Source organism: Geospiza fortis, unplaced genomic scaffold (genome assembly GCF_000277835.1).
Source record: "Geospiza fortis unplaced genomic scaffold, GeoFor_1.0 scaffold188, whole genome shotgun sequence".
NCBI classification, from domain to species: Eukaryota; Metazoa; Chordata; class Aves; order Passeriformes; family Thraupidae; genus Geospiza; species Geospiza fortis.
In genome coordinates, this window is record NW_005054337.1 from 1,086,900 (window position 1) to 1,105,495 (window position 18,596).

The window sequence follows — 18,596 nt, forward strand, 5'->3', positions numbered from 1 at the left end:
GTGGGCCCGGAGTCAGCCGCTCCGGGCTGCCTCACCTGCCCGGGGCCAGCGGCGCGGGGAGCAGCATCTTCCCAGCCTGCCCATGGGGAGCATCGCCGGCCCGGCATGGAGAGCCTGAGCAGCAGCCTCAAGAAGAAAGCCACGGAGCAGCACTACAGGGCCGAGGTGATGATTGCTGGAGAGCAGCTGAGGTAGGAGGTCCCGGGGTCCTCCTGCCCACGGGGATCTGGGCTGTGTCCCGTTAGCAGCAGGCTCAGAGCTTCATCCTTGAGCGAGCTCTTTCCCCCTCTCCGGTGCCTGCTGATCCTTCCTTCATCCACCAGGGTGCTGAGCCAGCTCCTCTTCTCTTATACCTTGTCCTGCTGCTCCTCTCTGGCGTCTCCCACCCCTCACCCCCAGTACCAGGGCACTGATGGGTGAGTTTAGATGGCCACAGATGTTCTTTTGTCCCTTTCCACCTTCCCCGAAGCACGGAGAGTGGTGCGGTGGCACTGAGCAACCCCCTGACCCTGCCTGGACAAGGACAGCAGCACTTCTGGGGATGCTTTCAGGGTGACTTGGAAGGGCATTCCACGTGCCTGAACTGGATCTTCCCTTTCCTGAAAGTCTCTTTTGGGAGCTTCTGTAGTCCCAGGCCTTCAGCAGTTTCTGAGGATTTTCTTCTTAAGAAGACAGAAATCCATCCTCTTATCAATGTGTGGCTGAGAAAATGTGTTCCTTGTCTATGTGGGGTCAGAACGCCCTCCTTGCTTCTGAGCATCTGACTGTGGGCTTTCCTAGCTCTAGAGGAGTTTGCTTATTTGTATCTGGAGCTGCTCTAGTTTGTTATGAAATGTGGGTGGAAAATAGGAAATATATCCTTGATAATGTAAATAGTCCAGAGCCTGACTGTGCTATCATCAGAGCCCTAAAATTAGCTTGGTGTGGGTTTGTTGTCCATTTTCAGTGAGCACTGTTAGCTTTGTTATTTGTATTGTATCAAGGATTGATAATTTCCACCTAAGGACTGGGCCCCATCTTGAACATACAGCCAAGGGACAGAGCAGGTTTATTCGTATTTGTATTTCCAGTAACTTATCTGGAGTGACTGAGCTTTATGTTGAGCTGCATAGCCCAGGCCAAAGGAAGGGGTCAGGCATTGAGAGAGAAAATAAAATACTCCATCTATGTATTAAAGCTGTGTTGCATATGTGGGGGGTGATGTGACTTCCCCATGCCTGTTGCAGGACAGGAGCAGATCAGACCCTGGACCATTTGGTGATTGTGACTGTAAGCATGAGAAGGGGATAGAGTAAATTTGTTTGTGAACAGAACTCTTCCAGTGCACTGCACACTGGACTAAAGGTGAATAGAAACCCCAAAGTTTATGTAGTTTTGGGGACATCCATCTTTTTTTTTCTTCTTCTTTATTTTTTTCCCCATAGCTGCAGTGCCTTGAAGTTTCCTGGTTTGGGGAGCTCCCAAAATCTGAGAGTTGCCAGTGAGGGAGAGGAGGGTCCTTTGCTGGGGCTGGGCATGCAGCAGTTGCATCCTTCTGCTTTGGTCTGGGCAGGAGCCTGCTCCTGGTGCACAAGGATGGGAAGGAGCTGTTGGTGTAAAACCTGGGGAGGAAAATGAGGAGATGGACACCAGCCTGGAGCTGGGCTGCTCCTACACTGAACCTCTGGCTGGAAGGAGAATTGAGTGAGGCAGAACACACAGAGTTTGAATTTCTCCCTTGTGTTTTGGGCAGGTCAGGAGTGAGTGGTATGGATCTCCCTGGATAGCTGCTGGAGAGCAACGGGGAAACTGAGGCAGAGAGGCTGGGTGATGTGTCAGACAACAGCAGATGGACAGGGATAAATGTCCACATTGTCCTCCCCTGCTTTTCCCCAGATGTGGAATACAGAGGCATGGAAAGGAGCCTGCCCTGACTGAGTAAACCTCCATCAGCAAATAACGCTGCTGTATCCACACGAAACATCAAACATTTGTTTTTCCCTGCTCCCCGCTTCCTGCCCTGCCTCCCCACCATTACATTAAATCAAACAAACCTTTGCTCCATCTTTACAGTTCTTTGGCTTCCCAGCAAGTTTGCAAATGCCTCAGAGTTTGGTTTGGCCAGAGGGGTGAGTCTGTTCAGTGTCAGGATGTGTTTCCCAGCCAGGAATAGCTGCACAGCGAGGACTGGAGGAATGCTCTGTGTGGATGGCTGGGAATGAAGTGGATCCTGAAGGAATCAGTGGGAGATTGGCCAGGGGGGTTTGGGTTTATCTGCCAGGGTCCCTCTAATTCAACAGCTGCCTGGTCCAGGGAGGGGGAAAAAATTTGTATTTTGAGTCTCTTTTCACCAGAAAGACAAAAATAAAATTTTCACTGATATTTTGGCCTTGAGTCTGACAGAGCTGCTGGCTCAGGCTCGTTCCTCATGTCTGCTGTCATTCCTCTTGGGTCAGACATAAAAACTTGCATGAAAATCACATTGGTTTTACTGGGCGTTGTGTATTCCTGGGTGGCATTCTGTAAGGGAGGCCCAATTAGTCACTTCTAATTGCAACAAATGGCTTATCTGCACAGAGAGGTTCTGGAGCAGCTTCCTTGCTTTGCATTCACACCCTGCTGTAATCAGAGTTCCTCAAGTATGGACAAGCCCTGGTGCACTCTCATCTGGGTATTCCCATGGTCAAGAGAAGCAGCTGTGCTCTAATAGCTCTGTTCAGCTGCATTAATCACTCCTAAACATAAAATATACACAGTAAATTTATATCTTACACAGGAAAAGTGAGAGGAGAAGGAAGCTTTTTCCCCTACAAAGAATGAAATTGCAATTTCTGTCATTGTCCAAAACTTTCAGAGCTGGCATGTTTTACTTGGATACTGAAACTGAAATGCTGTTAAATAAAGTGCTCATTCTTTGATGCTCTGGAAATTGGGCTCACTAAAGGTGTGTGGCTGAATGTGCCAAAATTTGTATTCTTGCCCAAAAGTCATTTGTCTGGAGGAGGTTTGGTGGTTCTCTGTTGGACATGGATCTCTTGTGGAAAGCATGACTTCCTTGAGGAATCATGGGGCACTGCTTGATGTAACAGTGAACATTATTCAAAGATGAGTCTTCAAGGTCAGAACAACCTTTAAAAGCTAATTATTAAATTTCTAGCACTGGTAAAAGGGAGGACTGGGAAGAGGACTTGTGCTTGCTGGGATTTCTTTTTGAGATTTTAATCTTCCTATACTTATATTTAAATAAAAGGAAAATGAAACATCTCAGTACCACTTTGGGCTGTCACAGGTGTGCAAAGCCTGTGTCCCCAGATGTACTGGTGCTTTTTCAGAGTGGGGGTGATGCAAAGTGGGCTTTGCTGAGCCCATTTTCAGCAAAATGTGCAGTGTTTGCAGCAGCTCTTTTTCCTGAATGTGCCTCTCCAGCAGCAGCTGCTTTGCAGAAATGCTCCTGTGTCTGTTGCTGCCTTTTAGTGAGTGCTTAGTTGTTGTTTTGGTGGTTTTGTTTTTGGGGTTTTTTTGTTTGTTTGTTCCTGTGAAGATAGGAACAGAAAAGATCTTTTGGATGATGCATCTTTCCAAGGCCACTCATTTGTGCTTAGCTGCTGCGGCGCTGTGAACTGGAATTAATATCCTTGAAAGATCCACCTTGTCATTTGAGATGCTCAAGGTTTGTTTACATGGGAGGTGAGGGAGAGTTTATTCCTTTTCTGTTTGGATGTCCCTTTCCACAAGGTTACCCAGGATGAATAATGATGGCTTTGTAGTGACCTTGACAAAGAAACAATTTGCTTACCCAACACAACCTTCCCAAAGCAAACGCACGTGGAGGCTCTGCCTGCCAAGCCAGGAGTGTTTCATAAGAGCCCATTCTCATGTTCCAGCAAGTGTTTCATCCTGACCTTAGTCTGGTTTGGTTTTTGTTGTTTTTTTTTTTTTTTTTTTTCCTTTTGAAGAAGTAATATGTCCACAGGGTGGATTTTGCCATCTAGAAAACTCATAATATTGCATATTATTATATGTTTCCTTAATCTTATTTATCTGGAAGCATGATTAGAACCCGCTCATGGTTTCACTAGCTTTGTTTTTGTAACATCACACAAGAGCTGTTACATCCTGTGCCTGAAGGACAAAGTTTGTCTCTTCAGGGTTGACAGGATACAGTAAACAAGAGGAAAGTGAAAAGTCTGCAAGGACATTCCAGTCAAGTCTCTTCTGCTGCCCTGAGTCTGCAGGACAGAGGGAAAACTCGTCACAAGTTTAAAACAGCCCTTAAAGGTCCAAGATGCTGCTCCAGAGGTGCTGAAATACCACTTAATTCCTGCCCTGGAAGTTGCTCCCAGTCAAATATTTTCAGAATAAATGTATTTTTTAATTTTTAAATCTTAGGCCTTAGCAGCATTGCTTCCTAAAAATATTTTCTTTTTAAATTTTATTTATCTCCTTCAAAATCTCAGCATTTTTTAATATATTCTGAAACATGTTCAAATAAAAGGAATAAAATAGTGAAAATAGTGTTCTCCTAACCAGTTTCTATTCAGACTTTGTGTTATGAGGTCTATGTATTATTGTATGTATAGGGGGTGTGTGTGAGTATATACATATATATATATATAGTCTATATATAAGACAGAGTTTACCATATATATAGACTATACTATATATACAGACTGCTACATATATAGACTATATATATTCTATATAAAGACTCCTGTAGACTCTTGGTGGCAATAGAGCACTCTTGCAACATTTCTTATCTTTACCAAATACTCCTTTAAAATGCCTTCCCACTTTGTGATTGTGAAGGAGAGAAAATATAAAATTGGCTGTGTCTCCCTCCATGGGTGGGGATCCTCTGTTTGCAGTCACTGCTGACTGTGTCTGGTTGCATTTTGACAGTGGACCATGAAATAAAGGAAGAAAAAAGACAAAAACTCTATAAATAGCCAGGCAGCTGTCTGTGGAGTGTTCTTTCTGGGTAAAATCCATCTGCAGAACCAGTGTTGGTCACATGTGGGAATCAGCCTTCCAGGTAAAGAGTGAAAGGCTGGATATGGACCTCAGGATCTGAGGGTGGTCTGTGCAAGGCAAGGCCAGGAGCTGGTTCTGCATGAATCTTTAGTTTAGTATTTTAATTACCAGGAAGGTCTGAAAACTTCAGTCAGCTTCTCAGCATTAATTGCAACAATCAATTACTAATTATTCTTCTAACAAAACATTTTGTGGTAAAACTTTTAGGAACTTAGTATTTATAAATCCTACAATATAGGATGATCCATTATCTGAGAGTCTTTTAGGGCATTCAAACTTCTTGTGAGGTACCTAAAAGTTTTGTGCAAAAGGCAAAAATAGCAAAAGAACTTGAGGCATGAAATAACAAAAGGCTGCAGTGTTTAATGCCCTCGTAAAATTCGCTGGCCTGGGGCAAAACTGGGAATTGCGATGAATAATTTGAAACAAAAACCATCCTGCAGTTACAGAGATGTTTAATTAACATGTTTCCTCAGAGCCTGCTGCACACACTGGGCATTTTCCAGCGCTGGTGTTTTGGGAACAGTCATGGCTACAGGGCAACGTTTGGCCCCTGGACAGATCTGCTGCCAAAGTGGGCTGGCTTTGGCTGGAGCACAGAGGAACTCTGTGCCTTGTGGCTCACTCGGTTCTTAAGGTCTTTTTGAAAGTCAAAGCTGTGCTCACCTGAGGAACCTTCCCCCATCTACCTTTCCATCAGAGCTGCAGACCAGCCATAACATCGGGGTCGTTGGGAGAAGAGGGTTGTTTTTGGGTAAACTCTGTCCAAATCAGTCCCAACTGGAACCAGAAAATGCCAGGATTGTTCTCCACTGCTGCTGTGGGTTAGTGGGCACAGGGATCAGGTAGTGCTGGGATCCACCCGGCCCTCTTTGCTTGGACAGGAGAAAGGAGAGCTCCTGTTACTGCTCCCACCTGCAGTTATGAGTAAGGCTCTGTCCTGGGGGCAGCTTTACTCCTGCCTTCGTGGCCATGGGGAAGGAGAAGTAGACACAGAACCATGCCAAGAGACATATACAAATACAAATGTGCTATTTGTACATACAAATACATGTACTTTTTATTTTCTGAGTTTTGTCCCCCCTTCACCCTCTTTGCTTGGCTGCTGTGCATTTTAGAGGCTTGTTTAGAATGCAAATACATGTATGGGTCAGTCTGTATTGTGCTATTCACATGGCCTGTGAACCGAGAGGAGCTGTGAGACAAGCAGAGAAGAAGGAAAACACCATTCTTATCTCGCTTGCTGTGCCTGCGTTGTGCTAAAGTAAAATGCAAGATGGAGATTGTTTACCCAAAGTGAGGATGTTTTGTTCCCTTGGCCTGTCAGGGCCAGGTGTGTGTGTGTGTGTGTGGGACTGTCACGGGAGAGTCAGAGATGAGTGCAGGGTGAACAGTTCTGAGCAAGAGAGTGCATGGCAGATTCAGTTTAGATGAAATGTACATAGTACAGTATAATAAAGTAATTCATTAGCCTTCTAATGATGGAGTCAGATGCATCATTCTCTCTCCCCTTCATCAGAGTCGCCTTTAATTTACAATACTGTATCTGCTCAGGCAACCTGAGTGGTGGCAGGAGGGGAGAAGGGAGGGGATGGTGGAGAGACTCCCTGGGATTAGCTGACGCAGTCTGGCAGTGCCAAGGGGTTTGGTTGAATTGATCAGTCCCTGGCTGCTTGGCACCAGCCCCAGCACATCCAGGGTGGTCTCTCCAGGCTGGACAGATCTGGCCATCAGACCCAAGCTCCCCTGAGAGCCCAGCTGTGCTCAGTGGCTGCTGTTCCCCCCAGGCTCCGTCTCCACGATGGGAAGCTGATCAAGGACAGGAGGTTCCACCTGCGCACATACCCCAACTGCTTTGTGGCCAAGGAGCTGACAGACTGGCTGGTGGAGCACAAGGAGGCGCCCGACCGCGAGACCGCCATCCGCCTCATGCAGAAACTGATGGACCACTACATCATCCACCACGGTGTGTGGGGCTCCTGCCACCCCCAGGGAGGGCTGTGTGGCTGCTCACCCCGTGTGTCACATGGCCATGTCCCTGTGTGCCGCCCTGCTGTGGGTGAGGGCTCCTGGAGAGGCTGGGGAAGGCTGGATGGGGCTGGGTTGGTGGGAAGCTGCGTTGCTTCGGGCGATGTGCCAGATACTTGGCACTGGTGAGGTCATACCTTGAGTGCTGTGTCCAGTTCTGGCCCCTCAGTTTGGGAAGGATGTTGAGATGCTGGAGCATGTCCAGAGGAGAGCAGTGAGGCTGGAGAGGGGCTTGGAACACAAACCCTGTGAGGAATCACTGAGGGAGCTGGGGTTGGTTACCCTGGAGAAAAGGAGACTCGGGGGTGACCTTATCACCCTCTACAACTCCTGAAAGGTGGCTGTGCTCAGGTGGGGTTAGGCTCCTTCTCCAAGCAGCACTGACAGAAGCAGAGGTCACAGCCTCAAGCTGCATCAAGGGCAATATAGGTTGGATATTAGGAAAAAGTTTTTCACTGAAAGAGTGATAAAATCCTGGAATGGCTGCCCAGGGAGGTGGTGGAGTCCACATCCCTGGGTGTGTTTAACAAAGCCTGGATGTGGCACTGGGTGCCAGGGTTTAGTTGCAGTGTTGGGGCTAGGTTGGACTTGCTGATCTTAAAGGTCTCTTCCAACCCAGTCATTCTGTGATCCTGTGAGTTCCCTGCACACCAGAGAAGGGGCTTGGGCTGTGCACTGGTAAAATGCCATCTAAAGTGTCTCCTCTTTGAAAGCAAGCTCAGTAACGCCTGACCTGTATTCCTGTACCCAGGCAGGTGGGTGTTTGTACAGCAGCTGGTCTGGCTCATGTCTGTGTCACGCAGAAGTGGAAGCTGAATTATAGCACATTTCACCTCTGCACCATAAGATCCCAGTACTCCTCAGTTTCCTCATGCTGAGACAAAGAGGGTTCTGGAGTCCACATCACTCCAAGGAAAATTTAATCTGACGCCTGTGAACTTGAAGGTGAAGCAATCCTGTAGGAAAGCCTCTCTTGGGATTTAAGTGTGTGCTGCCATTACAAAGCCTTGTCTGTAGAACCTAATTAAAAAGGAATTTTAAAAGGAAGAATTAAAAAAAAGGAACTGTGAAGAAAAAGCAGCTTGATGCTCAAGCCCAGCTCTTAGCAGTACTCAGGTTTTTTTTCTTTTTAACATTTCTTTGGAACTTTCAGGAGTTTTGAATTAACTCAGGTCACATACTGAGCTCTGTGCTGCAGAGCAAGGTCCAGCCCTTGGTCCTGACATAACAACAGAAAACAAGCTGTGCTTCAGATGGGCAAAAAGCAGTTCCTGTCCATGTGGTTTTCAGGCCCAGCCATGAACAAAACCCCCAGACTGTCAAACAGCCCTGCAACACCTCTGCCATGGGTGGGAAGGGCTGTGGCTCTCCTGCTCCCAGAGCTTTGGGACAGGAGCTGGGTGATGGTTTGCCACACGAGGATATAGCTGAGGAGACAGAAGCAGATGATGACCACACCAAACCAAACTCTCTCCTCCCCCCTCTTCTCTGGGGTCCAAAAATAGCTGCCTTTGACCACTGCAATGCAAACACTCCCTGTTACCATCTGCTCCTTGCTGAGGGTAATGCCCTTTACATTAAACTGCCTAGAATAAAAATAAACTGCTGCTGGGCTTTATCACAAAAAAACTGAAGCAGGGAGTTCTCAGTTAACCATTAACACTTACATCTGATTATTTTTCCATCTCTGCAGCTGACAGTTTCAAGTAAATCCATTAGTTATTTAAACCTGTGCAGCACTGGGTGCCAGCACTGTTTTGATTGCATATTAAGACATGTCCCTCCTGCTCCTGTGACAATTCCTGGCAGCACACAGAAGCTGACTTTCCAACTTGCTTTGTGTCCATTAATTTTGTTAGCTCTGTGGAAAGAGGGCTGCCAGCACAGTGCTGGGTGCTTGGCAATTGTCTGCCTGAACTGTTTGCCCTCTTCTCCCCTGGCATCCAGATAATTATCTCATGAAGATCATCATGCTGCCTCTTAATTGTCTGGTGTGCTTTGAGCTTTGGTTCTGTTACACACTGGAAGCACAATGAAATTGGTCTTTAAATAGAAAAAACTGCTTTGGTTTTCTATGGGCACAGTGCTGTAGGATTTTTTGTTCTATTCCTGGTTGCAGTGGCTTTGGAATAGATGCTCCTTGGGATTAAAAGGCTGCAAACTTTCACTTAAAACAAAGGTTGTTAAAACAACTTTCTCATTGTGCCCTCGTGCTTGGTGAGTCACAGGCTTTAGAGTCCTGATTGCATCTCAGACAGCTGCTCTGCAGGAATGATGAGCCCAAGATAATCTGACAAGTTTTGGCATTTTGCTGCTCACCTGAAGGGGAATGTGGTTTTGCCAGTCTGCTCAGAAGGATGAAAAAGAGTTAAAATTTTCACAAGAAGTATCTTGAATCTTTTGAATTTCACTCTAGTGGATGGTGTTACTTTAGTGAGGAAACATTTGTGGTTTTTCTTTTTCCCTTTGACTAATTTTCTTTGCTTTCCAGGTATATTCTTTATTCTGGTTTTTGTTGGTTTTTCTTGGTTGGTTTTTGTTTTTGTTTTTGTTTTTTTTTACCACTTAAATTTCTTCTTCTTGCTTCAGGTGTGTGCAGCTGAAGGCAGGCTGACTTTGAAGAGCTGAACTATGACTTTTGGGTTAGGTTTTTTTGGTCTTTGTTTTAGTTTTGTTGTTGTTGTTTTTTTTACTTGCAGTCTAGGAGTCTGTTTCAGGCAGGTTTATCTCACATATTTAAATATTTGGTATCCCAAATATTTACTTGCTAGAGGTTACATGAACTATAAATCCATGCATTTACAGACTGTGTGCCCATCCCCAAGATGAATCCCAGGTTTTTCATACAGATTTAATGATTCCAGTTGTATTGCAGCTGGCTTTGAAGGAAAGTTACTCTTGAGGTCAGTTTGCCATGCAAATGAATTGGGAAAGGTTGGCACAAAATTATGTGGAAAGGTTTGTGCCATTTTTTTTTAGTTTATGAGTATTTTTGATAGACAGAGGTGATTTTATGGGGTTTGAGTGCAGTGTGGTTTTGTTTCCTCTGTCCTCTAAGTCTGCTTATGTGTGGCTGTAGCTTTTTAAAAAAAGTTGATTGAAGTATTTCTGTTCATCCTCTTTTAGTCTAAACTGAAACATTAATACTTAAATTTAAAAAAAAAGTCCTGTTTTTTTCTAATGAATATTTTAATGTTTGGGACAAAATGCAGACTCCCAACTCCAGCTTTGCCAAGGATTGACCTCTCCCAGCAGCATGAGCTTCAGGTGCTCACGGGCCGGTAATTTTTGGGGACTGAGGGCTTGGATGCCGATTGTTCCATGGGACGAGGGGCACAGGGAAGGACGTGGCATGAAACCCTCACAGCTTTTAGCCAGGAAACAACTCCCTGTGTGTCCCTGACACCCCTGCCCTGTGTTCCTGCAGTCTGTGACGAGCACTCGGATTACAAGGATGCCAAGCTGCTCTACCGCTTCCGCAAGGACGACGGGACCTTCCCCCTCAGCAAGGACGTGAAGGTGTTCCTGAGGGGGCAGAGCCTTTATGAGAAGTACGTGAGTCCCCCCTGGCCCTGGGGCACTGGGGCTGTGCCCTGCTGGCTGTGCTGGCTGCTGCTGCCCTGCAGCTGGGAGCGCCTGGCTCTGCTTTTCCTTCTCTGCACTCCCTGCTGTCCTGCTGGGAAACGCTGCATTTCTTGAGCCTTGCCACAGCTGCAGGACAACCAGGGCATGGGACTGGAGTTTTGCTATGAACTCATGGATGCTTCCAAGGGCTCCAGCCCACGTGCAGGATCTGGGATCTGCTGCAAGGAAGCGCAGTCTGAGTGCTCATGGGATGGGCACATCCAGGGGCCATTCCCAGCGCTCTTCCAGCCTCCTGGTGTGAGCTGCTTCCACTAGCTGTGTTAGGACTTATGTCCCACCAAAATCAGCAAGGTATGGGACTTTCAGGACCCTTGCGGGCCTGGGTTCCTTCCCCTTTCTTAGCCTATTAGCCTATTTAGGCTATTAGGCTATTTCTTAGCCTAATTTGCAAAATTTATAATGGAAAAGGTTATTCCCAGAGAGCAGAGGAAACTCCTTCCAACTCCAAGTGTTTAATTTTCGTTGTGTCACTTGCTTCTGGTTCTAAGCCATCTTTCCAGAGTTTAACCCCAGCCCACTCTCTGGACCCGTTTCCTTTAACAGCCTCTCGCAGCTTCACATCCTCCCCACTCTGGCAGCGAGAGTCACAAGCCGGCCCTGAAGGAGGGTCCTCCATCCGGCCGGGTGGTGATTTTGGGTGTTTCCCTGCCCCTTTGCCAGATGCGCATCCCTTGTGCTTCGCTCTTGGTCCGCAGCAGCGCCCTGGGATGGGAGCGCATCCCTGCGCTCTGATGGCTGAGCCGGCTGCCCCCTCTCGTGGAGACAGCGCATTCAGCTCCCTCACGCTGCCAGGGAGCCCCTGCTGGCTGAAACCCACCTTGTCCTTGCATTTGGACTCTGCCGTCTGTTACCCACACTCAGTCGCTTCCTTGGCTTTCCCTGCGGTCTTTAGCTGAGCTCACAGCCCGCCCGGTTCTGCTGGAGCTGCTGCCTCGCTGTGCTGACGATTTACAAAGGTGCCCGACTGCAGCTCCGGGTTCCTCCCTCCCTTCCCGCTGCTCCCCGGCAGGAATGTTCTGGCTGCAATGCTTTGCCCGCTCCCCTCGGCCTTGCTTCACCCGGCTGCAGCTGCCCTGGGGGCTGGCAGGGATGTTTGGCATCACGGGAGCCTTGTCCCACCTCTGTGCCAGGCTGGTGAGCGTGGAGCAGTCAATCCTGAAGGTGAGGGAGGAGAACTCGGTGAAGTACCAGAGGACTTTCCTGGGCTCTGAGATGATCGACTGGCTCATGCAGGAGGGAGAGGTGGAGAACAGGCAGGAGGCAGTGGAGCTGGGCCGGGCCCTGCTGGAGCACGGGATCATTCAGCATGGTGAGCCAGCCTGGGAAGCGAGGGACGAGTGTGGCTCTGCAGGAACAAATCCCCATTCATGCCATGCAACAAGTGCTGGTCAAGTGCCCACTTGGAGATGGCAATGGAGCCTTTGAGTTCTATGTTTGGAGCTGGTGACCTTTGAAACTGGAGCAATCTTTACCATCCACAAAGGCTTTGAGATGAAATCTGAGCTCTTGCTCTTCAGTTCTTCAAAGCCGCCGGCCACAGGGCTGGGCTGCACCCCTGGGTTTGGAGGGCTGGGGCGTGAGGATGTCATGTTTAGCTCCTCTTGGCTGGAGATCCTATCCATCTGCTATAATTAAACTATAATTCGGAAGGCAGGGAGTCCTCTGAGTGTCTTGGGACAGGGGCAGGTGGAGGGCTGTGCCACTGAGTGCACCCCTGGGAGATGGCACCTCCAGGGGGGTGGCCCCGCTGTTCCTCCCTCCCTGCAGGCAGGAAAGCTGCAGTAGAGCACAGGTGCATTAAAAACAACTAATGACGGACTCTCAGTGTCACTCTAGGACACAAAATAATGCAACGGGCATACACAGCTTTTTTAAGGTAAAAAAAGCACTTTTAATTTCTGATTCTAACATTTATAGATTTCTAAGAGTGACAGTGCCACCTCTCCAATGACACTGGACAAACCAACAGTTTATCAAATTTCTCTTCTTCCATATAGGAGTGCAAAACAATAAGTTATTTACATAATGTGTGTGAGGAAGTTCATTACAAGAATGTAAGCCTCAGAAGGCTTAGAAAAACTTAAAAAATCAGGACGACACCCTCAGGATATTTGTTATTTATTTTTCTACCCCCTCAGCCTCTCCCTCCTCCCCTGTTCTCTCCTAGTCTCCAACAGGCATCACTTCTTTGACAGTGACATCCTCTACCACTTCTGGATCAACTTCCGCCGGCGGCGGCGTCTGACGGAGCTGCTCAATGAGAACTCTGCCCGTGCCCTCTCCGAGAGCCCTGACAGCCCCTTCTGCCTCCGAAAGCTCAACCCAGAGCCTGGCAACACCAGCTTCCTCTCTGGTAACCGTGGGTGTGAAAGCAAGGATTACATTACCAGAGTACCCCAGGGATGTGGGTGTTGCTCCAGCAGAGTTTGAGAGGTTCCTCTGGGCACCCCATAAAGTGAACACCCATCCCAGTGGTTTGTGGTGGATGTCACAATGCACTGGCAGTCTCTATCATGGCCCCCTGTCCCAGGAAAATAACTCAGCTTAGCATCAGATCAGCTCTTGATCTTTCTTTGAAGCTGGTTCTACTCTTTCTAAGCTCAAATACCTTCTTCAATGCACCTTTCAAATGCAGGTCAGGCTTGGGGGGAAGTTTGTTATTTTAAACTAGTCTGGTTTTACACAGAAAATTTTTTATGTGCCTCTTTCAGTCCAGACCAACAAGGAGATCAAAGTTGTCTCAGCAGTTCGAAGGAGCAGCATCACTTCCCTCTCTGGAAACTCCAACACCTACTTCAGTGCTCCTCCTACCTTGGTATTCCCTCCTGTGGCTGAGTGCAACCCCAAATCAGGTCTGGGCTTCTGCATTGCCTGTTGTTGTTTGGGAGACATCTGTTCCTTCAGGGCATGGGCTCAAGCCCAGGCCCAAACCCATCAAGCCCCTCAGCCTCACCTCTGCACCTTGATTTGAAAAGTTGTGTGTGTGTTTGGAAAACCACTGAGATGAACTCAGAGGTTTCTGTGGGCAGGAACTGTGGTTCTGACATCTGTTTTCCAGCCCAGGGTGATGCCCAGGCTGCCTTGTTATGCACTTTCCTGTACAAACCCCTTGATTCTGATGGAATCTGTCACCTTCTGCTCTAGTGTTAAAGAGACCTGTCACCACTGAGGAGCTGCTGTCCCCTGGGGCCCCCTATGTCAAGAAAACACTGACTGTGAGTGACCATTGGGAGTGGCGCTGCTAATCCAGCAGTACCCAGCTCCCTGCCTGCTCTTTGGTGGTTTTCTGTTGGCTGCTCTGACCTCTCTGTGCTAAAGCTTTGACTGCTTGTCACATCATCGTGGCTTTTTGTTGGTGACTCTCTAGGGGTCAATGTCTCCACACGTTCTTGTGGGTGGAAATGTGCTCAGCCCTTCTGAGAGCTTGATGTCTATCCATGAGGTAGATCAGGAAAAAAAAAATGTTTTCTGGCCTGGAAAAAAATCTCCCATTTTGGGATTTTTCTGCCTTTGGTCAGGCCCTGGCACAGGTTGCCCAGAGCAGCTGTGGCTGCCCCATCCCTGGAAGTGTCCAAGGCCAGGTTGGATGGGGTTTAGAGCAACTTGGGATAGTGGAAGGGGTCGCTGCTCATGGCAGGAACACAGTGATCTTTAAGGTCCTTTCCAATCCAACCCATTCTAATATTCTGTGATTTCCACTCCATCTAGCTCCATGCAAGCTGTAGGATCAGTAAGTCTTGTGATGTTTGGGGCTGTGACACCCACCCTCTGTCCCACCCTTTATGCACAGCTTTGTGCATCTTTCAGGTCCCTCTGCACATCAGGGGTGTTGATTTGATCCATCAGCATCCGATGGAGCTGCACTGGCTGGGGGGAGCAGCCAAGGGCCACTCTTGCCTTCCTCATGTTGGGCTTTTTACATGGACAAATCTCCAGGATGCTGCAGGCAACTTGAGTTTGGGGCTTTGCTTTTTAAATTATTGTTAAAACTGTAGGACTGGTGGGTGGAAATATTGCAAGGCAGCTCCTGCCCTGTGGATCCTATTGCACTTGGCTAATTTTGTGTCTCACCCCTTCACTGCCCACCTCTGAAAGGGGCAGTCTCACAGAGAGCAGTGTAGGAAGCATGAGAGCTGCCTTGCCATGCTGGTTTGGCACCAGGAAATGTGGATCAGGTTCCCAAATTAAGTGTGCTGTACAAAGGGGTGGGAAGGAGCAAGAAAAATCAAGCTGGTGATTGGCATGGCATGTCTGAGGAAGTGCTGTTCATTCTCCTCCTGAACGCTCTTGCCCTGCCCTTCAACTCTGCCAGCCTGGGCCTCTCATGGCTCATTTCCTCCTGCTTAGCTCTGCAGTTGCTGTTATTTATTTATATGGGCCATGTGCAAAGCCCCTTGGGAATTCCTTTTCTCTTTTGGGCGCTTCAGAGGGCTGCAGTGCCACAGCAAACTGCTCTGGCAGGCTGACACCAGAGTGCCCAGGCAAGAGCAGCCCCTGCCACCCAGGAAATGCTCTGCTGTGCCAAGGAAAAGGCACAGCAGGTGTATGTGTGTGCCCTGGGAATGTTCTCAAGCATGCTCGACGTGCATGCCTTGCACTTCAGCTTGGTGCTGCCTGTGGTTCTCCTTCCTGCACAGGCTGGCAGGGAATTAATTAAAAAATTAATGAATTAATTAATAAAAAATAGAAAGCAGCTTTGCAGGGAGCAATTAATCAGTTCTGCATCTCACTTGGTGCTCAGCCTTGTCTCTCCTGCCCAGAACAGATTAGGATCATGAGCTCTCTGTCTCTCTGGGAATTGTTGCATCTCCTCTCTGCAGCCCATTCCTTGGTTTTTAAGGGAAATTTTGTTTTCCTTGCAGATTGTGGGGGATGCAGTGGGCTGGGGGTTTGTGGTTCGAGGAGGAAGACCTTGCCACATCCAGGCAGTGGACCCAGGAGGACCTGCTGCTGCTGCAGGGATGAAGGTACCTCCTACTCATGGAGGATAAACAGGAGACAGGATCTGTGTCCTGTTTGAGCTTTTTGGGCTGAGCACATCCTCCATGATAGTCCTGCCTCCTGCCCTGGGGATCAGACTGGTGGAATGGGCACATGGAGCTCTGGGGGGGATGGAGGGAGGGATGGAGGGAGGGATGCTGTCTGCAGGCAGAGTGGAGGATTTGCCTTTTCCAAGGCAGCACAGGGGCTGTGGGCAGCTGAAACTCAAAAAACTCTGTCAAAAATAAACCATCCCTGTGCCAGACCTTGGAACTGTCAAAATGGTTTGAGCTACTAAAGACAAAGCAGAGAATTCCCAGTTCAGTTCCAGTGATTTTATATAACCCCAGGGAGGCAGGGAAGGAGCAGAGCTTTGTCCTGAATCACAGTTCTGGGATGCTCAGCTCCTGAGCATTTTGTTTCCCTGCTATTAGCAATGGACTTCTCCATTGAGCTGTTTTCCATGCACCCAAAACTTTAATAATATCAAATTGATGCCTTGATTTGATTCATCAAGTAACTTCCAGTATTTACAGCTCAGGAGAAATGAACTTGGAGCTTGAAACTCACTTTAGACCCAGGCTGTGAGTTTGGTGTGCAGTCTTAGGCATGAATGAAAGAAGTGTTGTATCACTACAGAAACCCCAGCAGCAAGGGAATAATTTCTAAAAGCTGATATAAGTCTAAAGTCAAATGAATATTTGAAACAATGGAATTTTTCAGAGGCAGAGTATGACTCCCTGTTTGCTTCAGGCAGGATTGGAAGGGGATGGATGAATTTGTTTCATTTACTCAAGAGCCCAGTTAATTTCTACTTACCTAATCTCATTTGCTACCAAATTGCTGGATGTTAATATTGTGTTTCATTTCCATCTGTGAAATGATCCCCTGCTCATAAATGAGTCTTTTTTCCCCTCTGTTAGCTCACAGCCTAAATCCCCTTGGTCTCATTTTTATGACACGGTGATTGCAGCACTGTGATTATTGGTGCAGCTACAGGCTGGTGATGCTTGAGGCTTTCCAGGATTTTGACATGAGTTATTTGCACCTCAGCCAGCATTCCCAGCTAATCCAGGGCAGGAGGTGCTGTGGGGCTGGAGGTGAGCTGTCCCTCCTGTCTTGCAGGTGTGCCAGTTTGTGTTCTCAGTGAATGGGGTGTATGTGCTGCACCTGGACTATCAGACCATCAGCAGCCTCATCATGACAGGACCAAGGACTCTGGTGATGGAAGTCATGGAAGCCATTGAATGAGCCAAGGAGTTTCTTGCCACTGCTGCTTGGAAAGGCAGGGATGGACTGTGGGGAGGGACCAAGCTTGACCACTCACTGTGATGTGTTACCCAGGCATTTTGATGTATTTTCAAATAAATGCATTCAAATGGACAAATCTTGGACTTTTATCTTGAAATATTTGTCTCTACCTGCTCTTCGAGTGTCTGAGCTCCTGCAGCTCCTTTTCAGTGCCAGTGTGAGAATTCAGCACTTAATGGAGCCCACCTTAGAGCAAGCCCTCCACCAGCCAAGCTGTGAGGCAGGTGGCAAAGCTGGTAAGCAGCAAGAAGTTTATACCAAGAGAGTCTGTCTGAGCTGCCCTGAGCTGTCTGTGCACTCTCCCAAGAACACAATGTGCTCTCCAGATGGCCCCATAAGCTGTGCCACCGGCTCTGTCAAGAAAATAAGGAAATGGATACAGGAATGTGGGCTCCTTGTAAAGTCTAAGGCTCCTGCTACTCTCTTGGCTTAGCCATGCTCACAGCCAGGGCTGGTTGCTGTTCCCAGCTGTTTCTTGAAAAGGGGACACTTCCATGATTGTGCTTTTTGTGCCCTCACCCTTTAATAATGCTTAATTTCATTAATCAGCTTCACCTCAGCAGGGAGGCAGGCAGAGATCCCCAACATCATAGGCTGCTACCAATCTAATGGGGAGCACTGGGTAAAGGAGGGACCAAAACCAGAGTGTGGCCGAAAGGAAAAGAGTCCTGGTCTGAATCTGGCTCTGGGGAGGAACAAAAATGAGTAAAAGCCACCAAAATCCAGCCCCCTGTCCCCTGCTGCTTGCAGGATGGCTGTATTTGCAGCCAGTGCAAAATATTCCTTGCAAACTACCCTGAAAGTGAACTAAATATAGAAAAACAGGTAATAACAAGAAATTAGGGAGGTTTCCTTCTTTCCAGTTCACAGAGCATCCTGTTTGTGATTAGCCTGCTGTGCTGTGCATGGACAGGATGATTGCCAGCACTGCTGCTTAGGGCAGGGTCCTCAGTGCAGCTCCTTTGGCCACAAACCAAGCCTTAAAAACACCCCAAAAAGGCCAAAGATAGTAATTTTGATTTGTGTAGAAATGGGGTTGGCTTTCTTGGAGAATCTGGTGTCAGCTGTGCATCAGGTATTGCCCTACTGCTGGCTGCCTTTTATTCCCTTGGTATAAAGGGATTTCTGCTCCCCCAGAGCTGGTGCTGAGGTAATGGGACAACTTGGAGCACAGAATTCCTGGAACAGGGTCCAGGCAAGATGTTTGCATTGATAACTGGGGTCCTTCCAGCCCCTAAGTGGAACCAGACCATCTCCTCAACAAACTCGCAGTTGTTATTTGCAGCATTCAGTGCACAAGTTCAGCAACCTCCATCTGCCTTTTTGCTTTTAAAATTCTCTTTAGGGAGAGTTTGGATGTCTGTGATGTCCCAAAGGTTTAATCCAGGGTGCTTGGCTTGCACTAAGGTCAAATCCAGAAGGTTTAGGCATGGTGTGGGCACCTTGGGAAAGGCTGGTCAGGAAACAACACCCTGAACACAAGCACTGAAAACAGCTCCAGCATTTTCTGTGTCAATGCAGGAATTTTTAATTCTGGACCTGAATTCCTTGGAAGCACAGGAGATAAGTGCTCATATCTTTCTCCTGCTTTTAGAGAAAACTGTAGCAGCTCTGAACAACCT

General features: G+C 47.8%; 1 protein-coding gene across 1 annotated transcript; it reads left to right on the forward strand.

Annotated features, from left to right (window-relative positions):
• Positions 1-85: 85 nt before the first annotated feature.
• LOC102044854 (DEP domain-containing mTOR-interacting protein-like) lies at positions 86-17,045 on the forward strand. Its single transcript, XM_005422156.2, has 9 exons — positions 86-191; positions 6,798-6,976; positions 10,466-10,589; positions 11,814-11,992; positions 12,851-13,036; positions 13,395-13,535; positions 13,828-13,898; positions 15,546-15,650; positions 16,789-17,045. The coding sequence occupies exons 1-9, from the start codon at positions 106-108 to the stop codon at positions 16,912-16,914; spliced, it is 1,197 nt and encodes a 398-aa protein (XP_005422213.1). The 5' UTR covers positions 86-105; the 3' UTR covers positions 16,915-17,045.
• Positions 17,046-18,596: the final 1,551 nt, after the last annotated feature.